Here is a 25,377-nt window from a genome sequence, read left to right on the forward strand (position 1 = left end):
TTTTGTTCAGTTTTAAAATGACATAAAACTTGTCAATATTGATCAACAATAACTCCCATAATTACTTGATTGAATGAAGAAGACATTTGACAAGGGCTTCAACAAAGTAGGAGAAAACAAGGTTTGAAGTTCTGAGCTTACTCAAGCATGACATGTGCACACTGTGAAATCTCAATTAAACTTTCAAGGAGGTTGCATAAAATGGTGTCAAAGAAACTCTAATATCTTGTTTTTTATAAAACTTCAAAACTTGAAAATTTTGACAGTGTGAAGAATTACTCTTTCAAATAAACTTATTTTCTAACTTTTGCTTTTTGAAGACCAAATTACTACTTTGGGTATTTACAGAGAACCTTCCTTGGTCCCTCTTGCATAAAAGTTACCATTAAGGTAACTTGCAAGGAATCCTTGATTCTGATTGGATTTTCTGTGACGTCACAAAGTAAATTCATAATTCTCTTATCCTTTGACAGATTTTAAAAACCTTCATCAATTTTTCTTCTATTGTTAATGCTTTGATTAAGAGAGAGGAGAGAGAGAGAGCATGAGATATCACAGTTTTATGTTTTGTTTTTTCATTCTGGATCATATCTAAAAATGTAACCGTGAAATTAATGCAACAATCTTTCCCTGTAGATTATCTGCAAGAGAAAAGAGAATGGAAGAGCAAAAGACTTCCTTGACTTAAAAACCTGCCAACCTCTGGGAAAGAAAAATTGTTATCTGTCATAAAAAAGTGTATTTTTCCCAAATAAGTGTATTTCATAATAAAATGTGTGGCGCACTCGCTCATCGCTGCGCGAAAGCTTCATGCAAGCTAAAATGTGCATTGCTGTTGCAGATTTAAAAAAAAAAACAACATTTAAACATATATCTCACCCTGGTTTGAACAAAATGATTAAAAAAATTAAGTTACCTGAAATAATTTTTCTTTTTTTTTACAAAAACAATTTTTTTAAAGATAAAACGTACTGCCGTATTTTGGATGCAAAAAGGTACTAAATACGCCAACAACGTATCGGTTGGCAGGTTTGGACTTACCTTCCATGAGACATCCTCATTCTCAAGCTCATCCAACCTCATCTGGAGTTGTGTCCTCGCGGCATTAGCTGATGAAAGCTTCTCAGACATACTGTTCCATTCATCTGAAAAAGAAAACAATATTTATGAGCAAATGCAATCTTATTGATAACTCATATTTATTCCCTCTTATAATTTTTTGTGATTTTTTTTTACTTATCCAGGCCATGAACAGAATTGTTTGTAAAGGAATGCTTAGTCACCTCCGCGAGAGGCACTGAGCCATGGCAGAAGTGGACAAATTTGTTACAGATTCTTAAAACAAGGAACATCAAAAAAACATGGAATGTATAATGGAAAAATATATCATTTCCAAATTCAACTTAGAATTCAGTGTCTCTTTATCAATGGATTTGTTTAACGAATTTACATTAGGCCTCTTTATGTGTACAAATGATGAAGTGAAGGTACACCGTATCATATACATTGCAAGTTGTGAAGGCCCACCACTTTCAAGTATTGGCAAATCTAAAGATTACTTATATTCGAAGTATATTTTCATTATCAAACAAAAATGAAAGATTCCCAAAAGAATTTCCTATGTGAAAGATGTGATAAAACATCTGATAAAACTGAGAAATTCACATTTTAAAAAAATGGTAAACCTACTTTGTTAAACATATTGTAAAAATTTTGATGTTGCTACATCAGGAACAAGCAAATCCCAGAAATAAGCCGTTCTAGGTGAGCAGTTGGGGAGGCATTTGTCTTTCATACGCAACTGTCACACCAACCAAAGCAACTCCTAACCGACCAATGATATGTCATTAGAAGTAACGTAATAGATTTGGTTGTCTTGAGGATCAATTGCCTATTCTCTAATTCCAACTCGTCCACTCACTGCATGGCATACTTTCATTTGGTCTAATGCCATTCCGTCCATCAACATTTTGTCTAACAACCACATGGTCCAATATCCAGTTGGACCAATAATCACTTTGTCTAATCACCATTTTGTCTGTAGCCATTTCGTCTCATAACCAGTTGGTCTAATATCCATTTCATTTTCATTCATTTTGCACAATTAACACTTAATCCAAATAGACCAAATAGTATATGGATTAAATGGCTATTGGTTATTAGACGAAATAGTAATGTGACGAATTGAACATCTGGATAAACTGGATGAACTGATAGACCAAATTATAGTACACGAGTTGGCAAATGGACGACAGTAGATGAATTGAAAATAAACCGTATGGAGTAGGTTTGGCCAGTGTGACTACAGTGCACTTACCCTGAAGCTGTTCAAGCTGTTTAGATTTCCTCTCGACCACCCCGACAAGGTCCTGCTTCTCGGCCTCCAACTGCTGACTGACCCTCGCAAGTTCCTGGTATGAGCTGGCCGTGCCCTCACTTTGACCTTTGAACTCGACCAGCTCCAGCTTGGCCGATTGGAGCTGGCTCTCTGTAATGATAACAAGCATTACACTCTCCATAGCTCACTTTACAAGTATCACAGCATTTAACTCAACCAAGTACATATAATATACAACACATTTCAAAAAGAGATAATAAAAATGTATGAAATCAGAGAAGAGGTACATAGTTTAGTTTCTAAAACTGATCTACAGATTTTGCTGATTAATAATGAAAGGGGAATGTTGATCTATTGTCTACATGCAGATGCTGTTACAGTAATTCAGGGAAAAGAAGGGTTCTCACAAATCCTAAGGCCTGTCAAGTACACTTTATCAAAGGATGACAATGAACACAAAGAGGGGGTGGGGAAAGTGAAGGAGGGAGGGGACGAGAAAGAAGGGAAGAGGAAAAAGAGTTGGAGGATAGAATGAGGAAAGGGAAATATATATAGAGTATAAGGGGTGAGATAACACTGGCAAATTAACAGTGACAGTTGGGGGGTTATAATATTAAGAACATTGTTTTTAACACTAATTAAACAAATTTTGCCGCTGTGCAATTTTTTTACCGTGCCGTTCTCTGACTTTATCCTTTCAAGTCTTGCACATCTTTTGAGACCAAATTTGCGATGCTCAGGTACACGATTCCGAAATCATGCAACATTTCATAAGCGCATGTCGGTCCTAAAATTGTCCAAAAAACGTGAATACGCGTACAAAGTCAATGCACATTGTGTTTTTCAACCAAAAATCATAAATGTAAAATTATTTTTACTTTTATTGGCTTAGATGGATTTATTTTATGTTATTTATGATCGCAAAATGGTCCCCCGACAAATTTCTTTGAAAAAAACACTAAAAAAGATTGAAAAAACAATGAAATAAATAAGAATTGAAAAAACAATAAGATACATAAGAAATCAATTATTTTCCGGCAATTTTTTTGCAGACTTTTGTTAGAAATGTAAAAATCTGTATGTTCACCAAAAAGTAGCATTCTAAGTAGTGGGCTATACATGGGTCAAAAATACTTTTTTTGTAATTTCAATATGGGAACAGTTTTTTTTTTATTCCTTGTAATGTATCTCAACATGAAATGACAATATTTTTTCTCTCCTTGTCCGAGAAAAAAGTGTGCCGGCCCAAAATCCAAAATGGCCGCCAAAACCCCGAAAAATCACAATTTTGGCAACAACTTCTTTATTTGGTGGTCTTTTTCTTTGGTTTTGGTGTCTATTCATATGTGTTTGGGGGTAGGCAATTTGTTTTTCCTATAATTAGTACTTTTAAACCATTATTTGTAGAGTTAAAAGGTAATTATACCTAAATTTCCAAATTTTTATAGCCTTTTTTCAGCCAAAAAGCAGGTTTTAGCGTCCTTGGATTCTTAGATTTTAGATGGTACGAGGTCAACAATAGGAAGCACCTTCATAGAGCTATGTCGCTTTTATTCCTCTACTATGAGTTTTACGGATATTTGTGAAATATATCTTATTAAATAAAAAAAAATGTTAATTATCCATAGGGGCTATACAGTATACAATGTACTGTACATGTACATACTGCACTGCATAAATGCATTGGCCACCATGACAAGGCCTGTATAAACTACAGTGTTATACATGTACATTTGTAGAAATGAGCTCTTAGGTTTAGAATAAGATGCCTCAGAAATTGAAGATATGTTTTGTCTCAGAAACTGAGGACATGTTTTGTCAAATATTCTAATTCAGGGGGTGGAGAAAGGTAATTAACCCCACATCATGGCATTTACACTGTAGCTATTCTGGGCCCCGTTGCATAAAAATTTACCATTATGTTAACTTAATGGTAACTTGCATGGAATCCTTGGTTCTGATCTGATTGGCTGTTCAATTTGATCAATTACCATGATAGTTACCTGACCCCATAAACATAGGCCAGTTAGACACCACAACCAGGTAAAACAAAGCCTCCAAATGAAGAAGATATGGCTAGATATGTGATGTACATATATGATATATATGTGATATTTTTATGTGCAATTAACGTTGCTGGTTTCATCATGTATATCAGCTGACAAGCAATCAAATTCACAATGTAATTTTAAACCTTAGGAGCTTATTTCTAATGTATGACACTATAGTTTATATACAGGCTTTGTCATATGTCATGGTGGTCAATGCATGGATACATGTATATAGTGTAGTATGTACAGTAACAGTACATTGTATACTGTATAGCCCCTACAGATAATTTTTTTTCATTTAATAAGATATATTTCACAAATATCCGTAAAACCCATAGAAGAGGAATAAAAGCGATATAGCTCTATGAAGGTGCTTTCTATTGTTGACCTCGAACCATCTAAAATCCAAGAACACCAGGACGATAAAACCTGCTTTTTGGCTGAAAAAAGGCTATAAAAATTGGAAAATTTAGGTATAATTACCTTTTAACTCTACAAATAATGGTTTAAAAGTACTAATTATAGGAAAAACAAATTGCCTACCCCCAAACACATATGAATAGACACCAAAACCAGAGAAAAAGACCACCAAATAAAGAAGTTGTGGCCAAAACTGTGATTTTGGGGGGTTTTGGCGGCCATTTTGGATTTTGGCCGGGCACACTTTTTTCTCGGACCCGAGACAAAAAATATTGTCATTTCATGTTGAGATAAGGTAAAAGGAACACAAAAAAACTGTTCCCACATTAAAACCAAAAATCACCCATTTATAGCCCACTCCTAATTCTACTAGCTTTATAAATTGAATTAAACGCAACAAAAATACACAAAACACAAAATTAGGTCAACTTTCATACACTTATTTGCTTAATTAATAAAAAATACAATTAATTTTTGGGAAATTTAACTCTACAGTCTTGTAGTTTACATCCAGCTCTACGCGTGTGCAAATTTTGCAGCTATCGTGTAATCAACGGCACAGATTTGACCCCCCCATAATTATGTTGGTCTGAAATAGCCCAGTTAAGATAGGGTTAAAGGTCAAGTTCATCCCACAAAAAAGTTGATTTCAATCAAACAAGAAAAAAGCATTACACTGAAAATTTCATTAAAATCAGGTGAAAGATTAGAAAGATATGACAATTTCAAGGTTTCCCCTATTTTGCACAAAACAGATATTCACATCTCAGCGACAGGCAAACATGCAAATGAGAGTCGATGATGTCCCCCACTCAATATTTCTTGTTTTGCTCGAATTATACAATATTTTATTCTTACAGAATTAAAATTAAGGACCAACTTGACTGAAACATAAACATAACATATATCTCTAAAACAATGGTAATTCCACATGTTCAGGGAGGAATGAAACTTTTTTCACATGACAATAAGGAGAAAATAAGAATATTTCATTTTTCATTTATACAAAAGAAATTGTGAATGGATGACATCATCAGTCCCCTCATTTGCATACTGACCAAGATGTGCATATAACTGTTTTATGAAATTAAGAGAAACTTAAATACAGTATGCCATAACTTTCTTATTTCATATCTGATTTTGATTAAATTTTCAGTGTTATGCTTGTTTGATTTCTTTCTTGTTTTAATCAAATCAACTTTAAGTTGGGATGGACTTGCCCTGTAATTTCTTTACTTTGCATTATCTTGTTTTGAACTACAGTGCCAAGGAATACTATCTATACATTGAACAAATCTTTACCAAGTTCTTCTGCCTTTTTCTGTGCATCCTTGAAATGGGTCGACTCTGTTTCCAGCTTCTTGTGGGCTGCAATCAGCTGTTTTTCCAGTTGTTCATAGCGTTGCTCTGCATGACACAAGAAGGAAAGGTAATCAAGATTCAGTTCAATAAGCCCCAAATGTTGTGAGTTTTATGCTCAACCTAGGCCTGGGGATGGGGGTGGGCATGGGAAGGGCGACCCTCCCTCCTAACTTGATCACTTTTTTATTTCTGCTTTTCAATTTTTTCCTCGGGAAAATGTGCACACCTCCCCCTTTCAAAATATCCTGGATCCGCACCTGCACCCTATGATAGTTAAAGTGTATATTTTCTGAAAAGAAATTCCTCAATGAACACAAATATGCATGCACTCATTAGTTGTAAGTCATTTTAGTGTTATATTGTTATGAATAGAAAAATATTAATATTTTCAATTTCATAATTGTAAATTTTAAGCCTGAGTGTTCGACAGCTTTAATTCGATCGAACATCGATGCATCGAATTTTGAAAGCCAAGAATATTGAGTCATTTTTTTGCTCCGGTCGTTGCGTCGATGCGCTATGCACGCACTGCATGCACTGACAGTATGCGCTGGCCGGGTGAGTGCACAAGCAGATGACAGAGCAAAGTTTGTTTGTATTTTCCATGATCACAAAACACAAAAAAAGCCAGGGACCAATGCAGAATTCTTCCAAAAATATCTTCAACAATGATATTAGCAGATGACAACATATAAGTTTAAAATGAAACAATATTAAAGACTTGAATCACGCCGAGTCGATCCGAATGATTTTCGGTCAACTAGCACTCGCATTCCAGACTCGCACACACCAGCCCCGTCCGCAGACTCACTCTCCCGAAACGACAGGCGTGCTTGCCAGATTCAGCCAGCGGAGAGCGCTGTAAATTGCCTGAGATCGTGTAGTTTTTGGCGGGGTAGTTGGAGCCAAAACGAGCTCCAAATTGATGGGAATAAATACGTAATTTTCTCTGGATGGTCATTTGAATCGGTATTCAATGCTGATATAACGATTGTGAGGACAGATTGTGGAATATGAGTTATGACGATGTTCAAGAATTAATCCTGATATAAGTCAATTTTTTTATGCACAGGAGCATACGATCGAAATAAATACAAATGTCTCGGATCGAGCTCTGAATTATTATTGGATGTTAAATAATTACGATTTAATAAGATTTTATGGCCATACTACAAAATTGGCATTATTGTTCTTATTCCATCTCTGACTCTGGACGTCTCCGAGAAAAGTAGCAGAATGCGCATGCGCGTTCGATGACGTATGACATATTCACGAAATCAGAGCCAAATTGATGGGTAAAAATATCAAACGCAATTTTCTCTGTTTTGTCATGTAAAATGTTATTATATGGTGATATTGCAATCTTGAAAAGACTTTCCGCATGTTGACAATGTTCGAGAATCAATCCTGAAGAGATAATTATTTTTTGTAGACAAGTGCACTCACATCACTCGAGTCGATCGCCATGTAATGTCCATCATTGATAATTGAAAGGAAATAGGGCCTACAAACGTTTCACATCAAGCTCTAATTTATAATTCATATTATCATATGCAAATAATTGTTACGATTTAAAATTAAATAATGTTCTCAGGTCATATTAATATTGCTCATGAAATCAAGGTTTATTTTCTGTTGATCACGTCAATTTTCCAGCTATTTTCTGGTTTGATTAAAGCACAGTACTGCGCATGCACGATCGATGGCGATGAGTATTATGAGTTCCATTCATGAATTCATCGTGCATAAATTATCTCGGCACGAACAGACGACTTAGACTCGAACTATGATCGAAATAAACTTCAATTTAATGGTGAATAGGCATCATAATTACACAAATTTTTGAAAATTTGGAGGCAATACAAATCAAGTGAGTAGTCTAGTAGTCAAGTTGGACATGACTGTTTATTTCGATGGTTGATTTTGTGAACCAAACGAATATGCGAATTGGCCTGCCGATGCATTTTTTTTTTTTCAATGGCAATGCCACTTGTTCACTGCTACCACCCTACCTGTGGGGAATCTACAGGTAGGACTATGGTATGCCAATGTTGTACAGAGCACACACTTTAAAAAATCATTAAAATATCACTTTTGTGACCAAAATTACTAATTTCCATACAGTTACAATTTATTTTTCATTAGTAACTTGGGAATAATTTTTGTATTCACCAGAGCGCTCAAAAACATGAATTTTGGGCATATTTTTGTGTACGCCCTCTATTGATGGAAAGTAATATGGCAAGATAATTTTCATTTTTTGAGCTCTGTTTTTAATTAAGAAAAAACGATTTAAAGAATCAAATTTAAACTAGAATTTAATTCGTCATGAGGACGAATTAGGTGGTCTGTCATGATTTGTCATTCAGTGTCGGCTGATGTATGAAATAAATCATTTAGATATCATTGATAATCTTGATCGTAGACATCCTAAGAATAAGTTTTGACCATTACTAAATGTGATTATTGATGTGGTGATGACAATCGTCAGACATACATCTTCAAACAGATACATACAAGATAGATGATTATACCTCACGGATCAACACGGCAATGCCGGCATGATCCGGGGAGGTCCGGGATAGTTTTGCCCCAGATGACTGTGAACACGGCATCAACACGGCAGCTTCACACGGATCTACACGGATCATGCCGGCAGAGCACGTCGTCAACACGGACCAATACATGTACGTCAGCAACACGGACCTACACGTCAGCTACACGGACCACCACGTCAGCAACACGGACCACCACGTCAGCAACACGGACCTACACGTCAGCAATACGGACGAACACGTCAAATGCGTTATCCATTGAGCTAGCATATTCCCCATAGAGATTACACGTAAGCAAGTTTGAGAATTACAATTCAAATTTTGCAAGCGAAATACGGGCATGATCCCGGCATCTGATCAAAAAATGGAGGGCACACTACCGAAAGCTTAGAATCTCAGCTACAACATACTAAAAGCTCAGGGAAAACTGACGAGAAAAAATGGAGATATGGCTCACGAAATAGAGGAATGTCGAATCTAGTTTTGAGAAAAAGTCATGTCCCATAGAGATTACACGCAAAACACATGTGATATGAAAAAAGCAATTATAATCTGTTTTATCTTGCTAAATTTAAACTTTTATACCTTTAAATTATCATAAAGGATCATGTAAGAAGCGGCAAAAAGAAAAAAAAGTGAAAAAAAAAATTCATCTTGTTCACCCCAGGACTCGAACCCGCGCCCTTTAAGAAGCAGTCAAAGCCACGATATTCCCCATAGAGAATACACGTAAGCAATTTTGAGAATTACAAGTCCAATTTTGCAAGTGAAATACGGGCATGATCTCGGCATCTGATCAAAAAATAAAGGGCACACTTGCGAAAGCTTAGAATCTCAGCTACAACATACTAAAAGCTCAGGGAAAACCGACAAGAAAAAATGGAGATATGGCTCACGAAATAGAGGAATGTCGAATCTGGTTTTGAGAAAAAGTCATGTCCCATAGAGATTACACGCAAAATGAGGAAAAATGACATGCCTCTTTTCATCGCTGTTTTACGCAATGATGCGTTTCTCAAAACGAATATTCATGTTCACTGAGGAGAAAGAGTACATTCTAAACTACAACATATCAAAATCTGGGCGAAAAACGATCTATATTCGAGAAGTTACAACGAAATTTGCATAAATTTGATGACGTCATTTTTGAAAAAATGAAATTTTTAGTTTAGGCGCCATTTTGATGACGTCACGATATAATTTAGGGACAATGGTGACATGAAATCAAATCTACAACTCATACTCTATCGATATATGAAAACAAAATTGGGGGTCAACGGACTATTTAAAGAGCTACAGTGAATTTTCAATAGGCATGTTTTTGCCCATATATGGCCTATAGTGAGAGCTCGCGCGCACACGTGCTGCAAACTTTAACGGGTGTTAATTTCGTTATTAATGGTCGTAGAAGGTTGATCAAGGTATCAAATTGTTTAGAATTTTATTATCAATGAAATGATGTAAAAAAAAACGGTGTTTCTGCGTTGTGTTAAGGCGTTACGCGCGGAAACGCGCGCGCATGCGTGCGCGCGTGCAAAATTTTTGAAATGCTTAAAATGACCTGAAACGTACTCTCGTTCGGTCAAAAAGTGATTTTGAGCATTTTTAAATTTTGACGCGCGCGTACGCGCGCGTCGTGACCTTCAGGTGACCTTTGATGACATGACCTGATGACCCTTGACCTTAAATTGATGTGATGTTAATTTGATTGATTTTTGATAATTAATAATGGAGATATGATTGATAATGTGATTTTACAAAATGGCGCCTAGATGACGTCATCATGACCTGATGACCTTGAAAAGCTTATTTTGACGTGTCCATGACAGATCCTATGTATGACGAAAAAATCAGCAAAATTGATTCAGCCGATTCGGAGAAAAGTTGGCGACAAGAAAATCCGTAAAAATAAAGAAAGAAAGTAAGAAAGAAAGAAATAAGAAAATTCTGACGAAATTAAGAGGTGATCTGTCAAAGACAGACCACCTAAAAATCATCTTGTTCACCCCAGGACTCGAACCCGCGCCCTTTAGAAAGCAGTCAAAGCCACGATATTCCCCATAGAGAATACACGTAAGCAATTTTGAGAATTACAAGTCCAATTTTGCAAGTGAAATACGGGCATGATCCCGGCATCTGATCAAAAAATAAAGGGCACACTTCCGAAAGCTTAGAATCTCAGCTACAACATACTAAAAGCTTAAAGAAAACTGACAAGAAAAAATGGAGATATGGCTTACGAAATAGCGGAATGTCGAATCTAGTTTTGAGAAAAAGTCATGTCCCATAGAGATTACACGCAAAATGAGGAAAAATGACATGCCTCTTTTTATCGCTGTTTTACGCAATGATGCATTTCTCAAAACGAAAATTCATGATTACTAAGGAGAAAGAGTACATTCTAAACTACAACATATCGAAATCTGGGCGAAAAACGATCTATATTCGAGAAGTTACAACGAAATTTGCATAAATTTGATGACGTCATTTTTGAAAAAATGAAATTTTTAGTTTAGGCGCCATTTTGATGACGTCACGATATAATTTAGGGACAATGGTGACATGAAATCAAATCTACAACTCATACTCTATCGATATATGAAAAAAAAATTGGGGGTCAACGGATTATTTAAAGAGCTACAGTGAATTTGCAATAGGCATGTTTTTGCCCATATATGGCCTATAGTGAGAGCTCGCGCGCACACGTGCTGCAAACTTTAACGGGTGCTAATTTCGTTATTAATGGTCGTAAAAGGTTGATCAAGGTATCAAATTGTTCAGAATTTTATTATCAATGAAATGATGTAAAAAAAACGGTGTTTCTGCGTTGCGTTAAGGCGTTACGCGCGGAAAAAAGGCGCACACATGCGCGCGCGCAAAATTTTGAAATGCTTAAAATGACCTGAAACGTACTCTCGTTCGGTCAAAAAGTGATTTTGAGCATTTTAAAATTTTGAAGCGCGCGTACGAGCGCGTCGTGACCTCCAGGTGACCTCTGATGACATGGCCTGATGACCCTTGACCTGAAGTTGATGTGATGTTAATTTGTTTGATTTTTGATAATTGATAATGGAGATATGATTGATGTGATTTTACAAAATGGCGCCTAGATGACGTCATCATGACCTGATGACCTTGAAAAGCTTATTTTGACGTGTCCATGACAGATCCTATAGATGACATGAAATTCAATGAAAATGACCAAATCCATTTTGAGATAACTTGGCGACAAGAAAATCCGTAAAAATAAATAAAAATAAGAAAATTCTGACGAAATTAAGAGGTGATCTGTCATAGACAGACCACCTAATAAGAGTCAAGTAGTATGAATAATAGGTGTATTGGAAACTGTCAGTGTAAAAAAATCAGGCATTTGCCCCAAAGAAAAAGAGAAAATAAGCCAAACAATGCCACCCTGATTTTGCCACACATGGAGATATAACTGAGAACAAGGTTATATCATAACCTTGTTCATTGAATGAGTGGGCAATGCATCGATTTTGCTAAATCTGCACCGGCGATCGATGACATTGATCGAACACCGATTTTAAAATCGATTCTACTCAGGTGATTTTGATAATTTGTATGGTCCGTCACATGTAAGTTTAGTCCTTTGACTTTCCTACGTATCTCTCATCTCGTCATGAAACAGGCCCCAGCACCTCGGCTCGAGGCCAGCCTCTGCGCCAGCGGTAACTTCGTTTCCCCCGGCCGCGGACGTGATGCCCCGTGATGACTGATGTGACGTGAGCCGCTGGGCTGAGCCTGAGCTAGTCTCCTCATCATCACTTCAGTTCCTGAATAACTTACCTGAATTGATCTTCAGTCGTTCATTACTTGTTTTCAATGTATTTAATGACGTTGTATTCGAAGATAGCAGTTTTTCTAGTTTCAGCTTAACCTCTTCTGGAAGCGAATTCAGCTCCTCACCGCTCAAAACATAAGCAAGTTCTTTAAAATTTTCGGAGTCACCCGCCATCTTTACCGACCAACACTGCGCGTGGAGTGAAATAAGCCAATTTTCAGTTCAGTCAAACATTTGTATTGCCAATTTGAAAGTAGAGAAAGGCATAAAGATTATGCATGATATAGGAATGCTAAATTAGAAGGGGGCCGGTGAAGAAGAAGTAGAATAAGAAATAGAAGTAAATGAAAGGGAGAAGGAGACGGAACAGTTGCATAACAGGCGGGGGCAGAAGGCAGCCTGCCCTCCCCCACGGATTTAAAATGTAAAAAGGGAAAAGGAATAAAGAAAGGAAGGGAAGTAAAAAAGGGAGAAAAGGTAAAGAAAGAGGGGGAGCTAGAAGCTGAAATAAAAACTAAAACAAAGTATCAAAAGAAAACGGAAGGAAAGCGGGATAAGGAAGGAAAGAGTGATTAACATGGAATAAATCGTACCCCAAACAGGGAAATTATATATTTGTAAGAGTCCATATGATCACCTAATGCGAGTGCCAAGCGCTTGATTGAGTGTTAGAATTACATATACATGAGGCACTTTTTGTATTCGTTGTAATCACAATTGTCATACGAATCTCACTAATCAAATATTGCGAGCTTGAAAATTTAGGAAGTTCAGACTAATATGAACGGAACTATCAATCTATCAAAATCTATCCAAAGTATAGATTCTCATGAAAAAGTGATTTTGTTCTCGCTCACTTCGTTCGCTCGGTATGCTAATAACTAGTTGCCACTTTTTGCCACACGCGCCCGGCCAGAGTAGAAGTAAAACAAATAACTCTGACACGCGCCACACTGTGCCCCCTCTATTTTATATATATATATATATATATGTGTGTGTGTGTGTGTGTGTGAGGGTGTGTGTGTGTGAGTGTGTGGGCAAATTTTTTTATAAACTGTCATGACAAGGGGATTGTAAGTAGTTTGTTATAGAATCAATATTGGCTCGGAGACATACAAAATCCGCTATGTTTTGACAATCTGACCTGAAAAGGGATATTTTGAAAACTTTATGGAATACATGAAAATAATATAGGTACCTGATGAATAAAAATTCGAGAGCGCGCTGCGCGAGCAGAAAATATTAATATTAAGACCATAAAAGTGACATTTTTACAGAGCACTTTTTAAAAATTAATTCGTAAATCACACATATTAATGAAATTTCGATTTCCGAGAAATATGTTTTGTATATCGGACTTCCAAACTTGATATTTAAGCTCCGACAATAGGAGGGGGCGGGCCCCTCGGACCCCCACCTGGATCCGCCTATGATGTAGTAATTATATTTCTTCGCCAGCCTTGCCACCCTCTACAAAAATGAGTTTATTTAGAAATTAGGTCAAGTCCACCTCAGAAAAATGTTGATTTGAATAAATAGAGAAAAATCAGACAAGCACAATGCTGAAAATTTCATCAAAATCGGATGTAAAATAAGAAAGTTATGACATTTCAAAGTTTCGCTTATTTTCAACAAAATAGTTATATGAACGAGCCAGTTACATCCAAATGAGAGAGTCGATGATGTCACTCACTCACTATTTCTTTTGTTTTTTATTGTTTGAATTATACAATATTTCAATTTTTACGAATTTGACGATTAGGACCTCCTTGCCTAAAGCACAAAATGTTAAACTAATGGAATTCCACATGCTCAGGGCAAAATAAAACTTTGTTTTACTGGACAATGAGGAGAAAATTAGAATTATTTCATATAATAAATACAAAAGAAATAGTGAGTGAGTGATGTCATCAACTCTCTCATTTGGATGTAACTGGCTCGTTCATATATATATATAACTATTTTGTTGAAAATAAGCGAAACTTTAAAATGTCATAACTTTCTTATTTTACATCCGATTTTGATAAAATTTTCAGTGTTATGCTTGTTGAGTTTTTCTCTTTTTATTCAAATCAAGTTTTTGTTGGGCCTGTCCTTTAAGCTTGTGCTCTGCGCGCTGTCATATCTAATAACTGCTCAGAATTTTTCATTTTCGGGTGAGATAATGATTAAAGAAATAAAAAGTTCGCGCGCTTCACACCGTCGATTTTGTAAAAAAACAAACAAACATATACAATTCATCTTGCTCGCGTTTGCCCCCCCTCCCCTATTTTAAAACTCTTCGTGCAGCCAGCCCCTAGCTGCCTATCAAAGAATTGTACAAAGGTTACTTATAAATGTTTGAACAACTGATATATTACGACCCTCAGAGTGAAAATACAATCTGACCGGAGGGGAATTCCGAACGACGTACCGTTCGCGGCATTACATAACTTATTTATTTATTTGATTTTTATTTCAGCAGGGTATAGTCTCATCAATAATTCAAATTACTGTTTTACGAGGGGCCTGCACAACATAAAACACATAGAACTACAAACATTTATAGGCCTATACGAACAACTAGAAGATAGTAATATTAAAATAAACAAATATAAAATTATATCTGCATCATAAGTAAACGAAGTAAAACAAATTTAAAAGGGCAAAGTTACATTCAAGAATCAGACAAAGTTGATCTTGATATCGGTACCAATGGGATGGGGGCATGCAAAATTTATTTCCGTGCATGCATGCACCCAATAAAATTCGGCAGCTCCCCCCCCCCCCCCCCCTTCGTCTTGGCTTAACTTTGTGAAAATATATATCGCCAGACCTGGGCGCGCGGCATCAAGGTAGAGGCATTAGTACAGCCCCCCCCCCTCCCCCTTAATTTGATCCGAAAGCCCCTCTTTCCCCACATTAGTATTATTATTGTTATGATTATGGTCATTATTGTTACTATAATCAATATCAAGGTCATTGCCGATTGACTGTTTATTAGATTGGCAACACTTCCCAACAGTCCGCAAAACTAGGGTGATGCTTTTATTCACGTCATTGGGACGACACACGTGCAAAATTCTCTGCTGAGCTAAGCTAGCTGTCTCTGAGTCTGAGCCATCAATTCAACAACATGGCAGAAAAACGGAATGAGATTCGATCCCTTGCTTCTTTTTTCGATATAGGGAACGTAAAAGTCAATATTAATAGTGAGACGAAGGTGAATATCAGTCTGTTTGTTTACGCCATTTGACTTAAGTTACAGTTACAAACTTACAATAAGGTATTTGCCGGTTTACCGTTAAGTTTGTCTGCAGCATCGCACGGCCACGGCTCTTCTAAGGAAGGGCTAAGGCATAAGGTCGCACCGGGCCCAGCCTGCGGCGCTGCCATGCCCATGCGGGCCATGGCTGCTGCCCCAGCGGAGCGGTGGCGGAGCTCATCTGCTGCCTGCGCAGCTGCGTGTAAGTACTAGCCCGGAGGCATCTGGCCATTAATTCTGGGGAGTAAAAAATATTTACTACGTAGGCTTACTCCCGAATGACGCCTGGTAGTGGATCTCATTTATCTCAAGGTATCAATATATAGGGATGATGCACTCAGTCATAGTCATTCAATGAACAAGGTTATGATATACAGGCCTAACCTTGTTCTCAGTTACATCTCCATTAATATGGCAAAATGAGGGTGGCAACTTTTGGTTTATTTTCTATGGGACAAATGTTTGATTTTCTTACACTCTCAGTTTTCATTACAGCTATTCATCATATAACTTGGCTCATATCAGTAGAGGCGCACAGCCAATATTGGAGACTGTCTCCAATGTGGGAGATTATCTCCAATATCAGAGACTTTTGTGAAGAATTTGGGTATCCAATTTCAGATACAGTCTCCAGTTTTGGAGACCAATTTCCTTTGTTTACATTTGCGGCAAAAGGATTACCTTGGCGGCAAATAAAAATGTGATAGATTCCTCATGAAAAATTACCCCTTTTCACCGTCTACTTTAAAAATTCACTGTCTACTTTTGTTTTGATAAGGATTTTTGTTGTCAATCACACACAAAACAAATGGGCTTCTGACCTCAGTGAGACAAAATTTTGGGTGGAAAAAATCATGCTTTTCTTGGTGTTGTTTCTTTTGTCCTTTTGCAAAGCAAGTCTCCAATGTGGGAGATTGTCTCCCCTATTGGAGAGAGTCTCCCATATTGGCCATGCGCCTCTACTGCTTATGTAGATTTAATTCTTTAGATTATTTTTTCTTAATTAAAAAGAGATATTGAACAATGATTTTTTTTTGCCATATTACTTTCCACGAATAGAAGGCGTATAAAAAATATGCCCAAAATTCAAGTTTTTGAGTGCTCTGGTGAATACAATTATTCCCAAGTTACTAATGAAAAAAAAGTTGCAGCTGTATGGAAAATAGTAATTTTGGTGACAAAAGTGATATTTTAATGATTTTTTTTTAAAAGTGTGTGCTATGTATAGCATTGGCATACCATAGTCCTACCTGTAGATTCCCCACAGGCAGGATGGTAGCAGTGAACCAGTGCTATCTACTAATAGAAACTTGTAGACATCTAGAATATGATTTTTAAAATCTCCATTATCGATTTGTATTATTTTTCAAAGTTACCTTGCATTCAGTGCAATGGAACGTCTGTCTCTGGGTTGATGTCAATCTGCTCCTACCTAGCAACCACATCAGGGAAGGCGGAGCTTGTTGGCAAGGATGCTAAATCGAGGGCCCTCGTTGGTCAGTGGCTTGAATACAGAGTAACAGAGGTGGACAGATGTCAGGGAGACAAAGAGGAAAGGAATGTTTTCAAGGTGGGTATGGTACTGAGGCCTGATTCATGAAGGAATTACTATTTGCGCTTTTCATTTTAACACATGTCCCACAAACTTGATTTGATATACAGTATTGAATTCTGTTTCACAGTTTTGCACAATAACGTTAAACAAAACATAATGTAAAAAAATATTACAAGACATAATATCATACATTGATTTTCATTATCATGAGAGGATTTTGGCCGACGACTTTTTCTATTAAAATGTACATACAAGATAGCACTGTTCATGATTGAGAATTATGAAAATTGATTAACAAAAGATAAATTAAAAGTGTATAAAGAATAAGGAATAATCAGAACTGCAAGCGAGATCATTTAGGACAAGAGATTAAAGAGAAACCCTAAGATAAAGAGATGACATCATAAGGGCCCATTTTTTTGGTGCATGAAATTATGGAATGCACAAATTATGGTCACTACCATCGTAGCAGGGCTCATCCGCCAGAATCAATCAAATCAAGGTTTTCATTACACTTATAATGACAGTTATGACATTAAAAGTCTCTGTTAAATTTGGACCAGGGGCCTTTTCATAAAGAGTTGTAACTTTTGTAACTTTGCCATTATGTTAACTACCATGGTAACCTTGATTTTGATTGGCTGCTGAGCCCTGTTGCAATGGTAGATGCCATAATGGCAAAGTTACAACAGTAGTAACTCTGTATGAAACAGGCCCAAAGGTCAAATTTAGAATACATAAATGAAGATTTCAAAGTTTCAGATTTTGGCTACCCAGTGCTGAAAAATATGTTATGAGTATCAAAATAAGCTTGTTAATGTTGTGAACTTTGGTGCCAATGTCATACCACAATTATATTCTTGTGAGTTTGCTTGGACAGAATAACTTTTTCTTTGTTGAGATCTAGGTGAATGAATAAGTGAATTAAACACACAAATCAAATGCCTTTATTTTGACACTAATATTTGAACTTGTCTGATGAAATTTAAAAAATGTCACTTTTTTTGTAGAATAAAATTATATTTTTAGTGTTTTATTTTTTAGAAAGCAACCATTCCTAGGGCTCCTCCATTGCAACATTGAACACACAGAAGGAAATAGAAATGCTAATAAAAAAAAAATCTAAAAATATTATTATAGTATCCACATTATCTTGTATAAAGACACTGAAATATTCCTTCATATATCAAAACATGATTTTTCCCCCCATCAGGAACTGAATGCGTATCTGTCTACAAGAACATATTTTGTTGAACAGCGATTTAGCCTTGCTGACTTACTTCTCTACTATGGTCTTCACAACAAAGTTGTAAGTTTGTTCATGATTCAGTGCTCATGGGATCTGTAATCTCATTGGTCAAACATTAAGGCCGGAATTCACAAAGGTGGTTTTGAAAACCCATGGTTCATGCAAATTTCCTGCATAAATTACGCTTAATTTAGCCCGTATCGGGCGTGTGTGCAAGAAATGCTGATGCGCGATTTGTCATAGTGTGCCAAATTGACGTCTGTTTTCATGGTTAGATACGCTATTTTATTCACGAGTCCACTGTTTGAAGAGTGGACTCATGAACAAAATAGCGTATCTAACCATGGCAACAGGCGTCAATTTGGCGCACTGACAAAAGCGCGCATCAGCATTGGACATTTGTTAATATACGCGGTAAAATAAGCATAATTTGTACAGGAAATCTGCATAAACCATGAACTCAACGGTGGGTTTTCAAAACCACCTTTGTGAATTCGGGCCTTACTGTTTCTATTCTTGTTTTACCTTGTTGATGCTAGAAGTGGATGTGTCCTGTTTCACATTGTTTGTGATATTTGTGCCCATTTTTTAATCACATCTTAGATCTTAGCATGTGCATGCACACTAAATGTACAGTGAGTTTAAAAATATTGGAATGGTACAAGTACAAAAGAAAATGGAAAAAAACAAACAGAAGATGGAGCATTCAAATTGAATTTCATTAATTATGTAAAGTAAATTATGTAAAGTATTATTAAAGAAATCATTATTAAACCAATTATGTAAAGTGAAAAACGTCAGCCACTATGACTGATTAACCTACAAGTAAAATCTTTCTGAGGTAATTGGTTACATACCAGCTTGGCGTTTACCAGCAAAAACGCTGTCTTGCCGAGTACCTACAGAAGTTACCATAACACAAACAAAACAGATGACAACTTAATATAATGTACTGTTTAATTCAGAAGTTGGTAGCTATCAATGTTGAGAAATTTGTTGTGGTCTGCTCCTATTCCTTTATAATGTAACATTCTAAAAGAGGAGAAAGGTACTCCATTAAAGCTTGTGTATAGTTTTGGTAAATCCACCAAAATGCACTTATCACTATTCCAATTCATTGCTAGGTAATATGAATGGATATGCCCTATAACAGTTATGATGTGGAGGATATGAAATGAAAATGTGTTTTACAGGATAAATTTTGCGATTTTTCATGGAAATTTAACTTGATCGGGTCACCCGATCAAATTAAAATATCTGTGTGATTTTGTCTTTCAATTAAATCCTATTCCAAATCATGGAATGGGCTGAAACTTTCAAGATATGTTCTTTGTAACTTTTGGATATCTAAGCACTAAATCTATTGACAAGTGCTTGAATGCCCATTTTTTAAATTTAAAACAAGCATCGCCGAGAGAGGGCGCTATATATCCAAGATTTGAATATTTGAAATTTTCTCAGAGAAGTGCAGTTGGAAAAATATCTAACGGTCTCTACGCTTCAGTAAGACTGTCATATTAGATGATATTCGATTATCAATCACATTATTTACCCTTTACCAAAGCTATACACAGGCTTTAATGAGGAGCAGCAAAGTGTGGATTTATGTCTGTATATGTGTTAATTGTATTATGTTCTAGATTTTGTTGTTAACTTTCCATTGTGTTCGTGGCTCATCTCCCCAGTACCTTATTTCACTGATCAAAAGTTATACCCCTTCAAGATCTTTACGTTCCTCCCTTTCCAATTCTCTTGTTACCCCCAAAGTTTCCAAAACCTGGGGTGAAAGATCATTTGTTTACTCATCCTCTAAGCTATGGAATAGCCTCCCTCAAAACATCAAGCAATGCTTGACCTCTGAAACTTTCAAACATTACCTCAAAACATTTCTGTTCAATTCTTCTTAATTTTGTTTTTATAATTTCCTAAAAAGCGCCTGGAGCACTCTACAGAGTGGATTTGGCGCGATATAAGACTAATTATTATTATTGTTGTAATTTTATAAAATGTCATACAAGCAGCTTAACATTTTTTAAGTTTCTCTTGAATAGTGTTCTTGAATAAGAATAAATCTACATACATGTTCTTATTTCTTTTTAGAATGGGCTCACTTATCACGAGAAGGAAACATATATGCACTTATCAAGATGGTTTGACAATGTAAGTCAATTTTTGTCTCACCTGCGAAGCAGAGTGAGACTATAGGCGCTGCTTTTCCGACGGCGGCGGCGACGGCGACGGCGGCGTCAACATCGCATCTTAACCTGAGGTTAAGTTTTTGAAATGACGTCATAACTTAGAAAGTATATGGACCTAGTTAATAAAACTTGGCCATAAGGTTAATCAAGTATTACTGAACATCCTATTAGAGTTTCATGTCACATGACCAAGGTCAAAGGTCATTTAGGGTCAATGAACTTAGACCATGTTGGAGGGATCAACATCGAAATCTTAACCTGAGGTTAAGTTTTTGAAATGTCATCATAACTTAGAAAATATATGGACCTAGTCCATGAAACTTGGACATAAGGTTAATCAAGTATCGCTGAACATCCTGCACGAGTTTCACGTCACATGACCAAGGTCAAAGGTCATTTAGGGTCAATGAACTTTGGCCGAATTGCAGATATCTGTTGAATTCCCATCATAACTTTGAAAGTTTATGGATCTGATTCATGAAACTTGGACATAATAGTAATCAAGCATCACTGAACATTTTGTGCAAGTTTCAGGTCTCATGATTAAGGTCAAAGGTCATTTAGGGTCAATGAACTTTGGCCGAATTGGGGGTATCTGTTGAATTACCATCATAACTTTGAAAGTTTATTGGTCTAGTTCATTAAACTTGGACATTATAGTAATCAAGTATCTCTGAACATCCTGTGCGCGTTTCAGGTCACATGACCAAGGTCAAAGGTCAATGAACTTTGGCTGAACTGGGTGTATCTGTTGAATTACCATCATAACTTTGAAAGTTTATGGATCTGATTCATGAAACTTGTACATAAGAGTAATCAAGTATCACTGAACATCCTGTGCGAGTTTCAGGTCACATGATCAAGGTCACAGGTCATGTAAGGTCAATGAACTTTGGCCATGTTGGGGTTTTTTGTTGAATAACCATCATATCTCTGTAAGTTTATTGGTCTAGTTCATAAAAAGTGGACATAAGAGTAACCATGTATCGCTGAACATCTTGTGTGAGTTAGAGTAGTATTCAAAGTCAGCACTGCTGCTATATTGAACCGCGTGATGCAGGTGAGACGGCCAGAGGCATTCCACTTGTTGTATTGTAAGCTTTCATGCCCATAAATATATTGTTATTCTTTGATTGAAATATTTGAAAATTACCATACTAGTGTCTGAGTCACATTGCAGACAACACATTTATTATTTGATTTATCAGGAAAGTATCAAATAACCAGTAAGGTGACGCAGGGGTATGGGGGGATCCAGGATTTTCCTGGGGGGGGGCATTTTTCTGAGGAAAAAATTTGACAAGGAAAAAGAAAGGTCTTCACTTTCAAAGGGAGGGGGGCAAATTTCTGTTTTGATGGCATTTTTACATAACACTTTTTTAATTTTACTTCTCACATGGGGGGGGCACGGGTCGGCTTTGCTCCCCCCCCCCCCCCCCCCCGGATCCGCCAGTGAGGTGATGATTATGTCCAGATTTTTCTTATGCTTATTTATGAGTTTACTCACAGTCTATTTTTCACATCGCTCCTTCTATAAATTAGTTTTGTCATGATTGCCTTCGTTCACATAAAAGAATACTGCTTTTATTAGCCATGGTAAACCTCAGAAATGATGAGAGTATCTCCTATAGACTTGAGATTAAGGCCTTTATTACAATTCTATTTTCAAGAATCTCTTTCCTTAGTCCATATTAAGAGGTTGCATTTCTAAAGGTGCTGTTCCAACTTGATTACATTGTTATAGATGAGTACCCTGTTTTATGACAATGCCCAAGTTCTTATACAATATTATATGTATAATACCATACAAAAAAAAGAGCAATTGACTTCTCATATCTAGCATCTTCCTTCTCCTGTTTCTTCCCTGAAACATTGTTATTCAAGCAGATAAGCACACATGGGGAATGTAACACAAAGACTAACAATCAATCACTAAATAAAATGACCAATCAAGATCGTTGTTACACGCACATTTGGCTTAAAATACTGACCAGTAACCAATCGGAAGCGTTCTTTCATATTTGCTATTCATTGCAAAGCTTTGCGTTACAGGGCCCTTGGCTCTCAAATTACTATTTGTAAAAGATCCATCTACTAACAGAATTGCTGTGCTTATTTTGCCAAGTACTAACGCAATTCGGCTACTTGTCTATAGTGAACCCCTGCCTATAGTGGCCACCAAAATTTTCTCCCATGCAAGAGGAATACCTATTATAGAACCTGTCTATTAAGGCCACCTCTCTTCAGGGGCCTGTTGCAGAAATAGTTGCATTTAAAGGCAAGCCAAAAATTCAATCGCAAGTCCCAAATGTATGGTTGAAAATCAAGTTGCGCATGATTTTTATAGTGTGATTGATTGCAACATTTTCTGCAATTGGCCCCAGGAGTCATCTTTTTATGTTTCCCTTGGGTGGCATTTAAAGACCAGGGGTCCGATTCATTAAACCACTTACAATAACAAATATTCAATAACAGTTAAAAGCTACTGAAATCATTCAGTTTGATTGGCTGATAGTAAAATTGTACATTTGTTATTATAACAAGACTTAATGAAATAGGGTGAAGTTTCACAAAGATTTAAGTATGACTTCAAGTTGCACTTAAATACCTAGTTGCGTGCGGTATAAAAGACATCACCACATTGGTCAGATCATGGCAAATTGACGCGCACGTGTGCATATTGATCAAGTAAATTGCGCGTTGCCTATCATGTACGCGTCTGCATTTAATATCGACTTAAGTCATACTTAAATCGTTGTGAATCACCACCCTGGACACAGGTTTGACAGTATTTAGCTTGGCACAGGTTTTGTATTCATGCGTACAGACACTTCACCGGATGGTCTTTTTTTGAGAATCTTTGATTTCATTTTTATTCTATCACCTTTCCTATCCTGTTTTTTTCTCCTCTTTCCCCTTCACAGGTCCAGAGGCTTCCAAACACCAGGCAACACCTGACAGAGGTACCCTTTGCACTCAATAGGTTGTATGCTGGATATGTACCTCACTGATACCAACCATCATGTATAGTGTATGTTGGGAAGCCGGGAAGGGGGGGGGGGGTTGTTTCACAAAGAATAAAGTGTGACCAGGGTAGCATTTCATGAAAGGATTTGTCGGACGTTTTATCAGACAAGTCCCATTTTATCCGACAGTTACCATAGTAACATAACCTCTCAGCCAATCAACATCGGAGAAAGATGTCAGATCTGACAACTTGTCGGATGAAAATGTTGATGAAACACTCCCCTGGGCTCTGTAACGCGATAGTTTGCAATCAATTGCTAAATACTAATGACCAATCGTTGCATGCACGCTCTGTTTAAAATACTGACCAGGACCAATCAGTGTGGTTCTTTCATATTTCCAATTCATCGCAAACCATTGTGTTACGAGCCCTGAACATGCTTAATGCTGATGCCCACATGCTATTTCGCACTGCAGTCTCATTGATTGGTATGCAATAACTAGCATTCTCTGAGATAGAATTGACCAATCGTCGCACAGCTGGCAGAAGGATGCAAATCTCTCGCGAAGCAGAATGGTGCACACACTAAATCCAATCTAACATGTAAAATATCAATTTATTTTAGACAAAATTTACTATTCATGTTCCATTTCATCCCTTTACTCATTCATTCAGGTTTGGTCTGAAATAAATTGATATTTTATTGGTTAGATGGCATTTAGTGTGTTAGTGAGAAATTTGCGCCCTTCTGTCTGCCGTGCGATGCAATATGGTGATGCGTTTTGTACAGCATGCAACTATTTATTTGACTGTGAGACTTAGTCACACTTAACTCTGTGAAACACTCCCCCAATCCCCACCACTGACAGACCCCAAGATGGGCCCCGGCCCATAAAGAGTTATGATTGATCTGATCAATCGTAACTCTGGAAGCCAGCAACGTCAGCATCTAGTAAATGCATGTTTGTTCAAAATATTTTTTAGATAGAGTGTATATTCATAAACTCATTGTTTCCTGGACAATATGGGGTTTTCCCCCTTTGTTTACGAAGGACATTTTGCAAATTTCCTGTAAAAAAATGTTGACACTGATGGATTTCCATAGAGTTACGATTGATTGGATCAATAGCAACTCTTAGTCTTAGTAAGACTGGGCCCAGGATTTATGCTTGGCTGAACATGCAGATTCTCCATTGGAGCAACTGTTGCCAGAGCATATGTCATGGAACCAATTGGTGACCCTTTCTTGTACTTAATGATCTATCTGAATCTAGCTGACTTCATGCCCAAGAACACGTTAATCCGAACATTTGTGGCGTAATTCCGAAGGTTCGTTAATCCGAAAAGGAAATGAGAGTCATAATTCCGAAGGTTCATTAGTTAATCCGAAAACGAACCTTCGGAACAACGAACCTTATTTCGTTTTCGGATTAACGAACCTTGGGAACAACGAACCTCATTTTGTTTTCGGGTTGTCGAACCTTCGGAACAACGAACCTTATTTCGCTTTCGGATTAATGAACCTTCGGAATAACCGAACCTTCGGAATTACGAATGTATACATTTTTCTTTTTCAATATTCCAATGTGACTGATTACAAAAATGCAAGTTACTGAATGTTTCTTGCAATGT

The 25,377-nt window shown here is 36.8% G+C and overlaps 2 protein-coding genes across 3 annotated transcripts in view; one reads left to right on the top strand and one right to left on the bottom strand.

The window, feature by feature from the left end:
- The window catches only part of LOC121431125 (nucleoprotein TPR-like), a 70,252-nt gene extending 57,517 nt beyond the window's left edge, over window positions 1-12,735 (bottom strand). For both annotated transcript variants that reach the window (XM_041628628.1, XM_041628627.1), the window contains exons 1-4: window positions 12,537-12,735; window positions 6,112-6,216; window positions 2,318-2,488; window positions 1,042-1,145 (exon numbers count right to left, since the gene is read on the bottom strand). In XM_041628628.1, coding sequence (XP_041484562.1) covers window positions 1,042-1,145; window positions 2,318-2,488; window positions 6,112-6,216; window positions 12,537-12,705 — 549 coding nt within the window. In that variant the 5' untranslated portion in view covers window positions 12,706-12,735. The remainder of the gene's footprint in view (window positions 1-1,041; window positions 1,146-2,317; window positions 2,489-6,111; window positions 6,217-12,536) is intronic.
- A 2,873-nt stretch (window positions 12,736-15,608) lies between these two features.
- Window positions 15,609-23,900, top strand: LOC121430863 (eukaryotic translation elongation factor 1 epsilon-1-like). The gene is made up of 5 exons (XM_041628286.1): window positions 15,609-15,733; window positions 17,148-17,345; window positions 18,544-18,639; window positions 20,680-20,739; window positions 23,702-23,900. The coding sequence occupies exons 1-5, from the start codon at window positions 15,647-15,649 to the stop codon at window positions 23,786-23,788; spliced, it is 528 nt and encodes a 175-aa protein (XP_041484220.1). The 5' UTR covers window positions 15,609-15,646; the 3' UTR covers window positions 23,789-23,900.
- The last annotated feature ends 1,477 nt before the right edge of the window (window positions 23,901-25,377 follow it).

This window comes from Lytechinus variegatus, chromosome 17 (assembly GCF_018143015.1).
Source record: "Lytechinus variegatus isolate NC3 chromosome 17, Lvar_3.0, whole genome shotgun sequence".
Classification (NCBI taxonomy): domain Eukaryota; kingdom Metazoa; phylum Echinodermata; class Echinoidea; order Temnopleuroida; family Toxopneustidae; genus Lytechinus; species Lytechinus variegatus.

Excerpts from the sequence above, each read along its gene's own strand:
- LOC121430863 (XM_041628286.1), top strand. The coding sequence starts at position 15,647 with ATGGCAGAAAAACGGAATGAGATTCGATCCCTTGCTTCTTTTTTCGAT. Across the intron at positions 15,734-17,147 it reads ATATTAATAGTGAGACGAAG|TTACCTTGCATTCAGTGCAA; the intron begins GTGAATATCAGT and ends TATTTTTCAAAG. Across the intron at positions 20,740-23,701 it reads TATCAAGATGGTTTGACAAT|GTCCAGAGGCTTCCAAACAC; the intron begins GTAAGTCAATTT and ends TCCCCTTCACAG.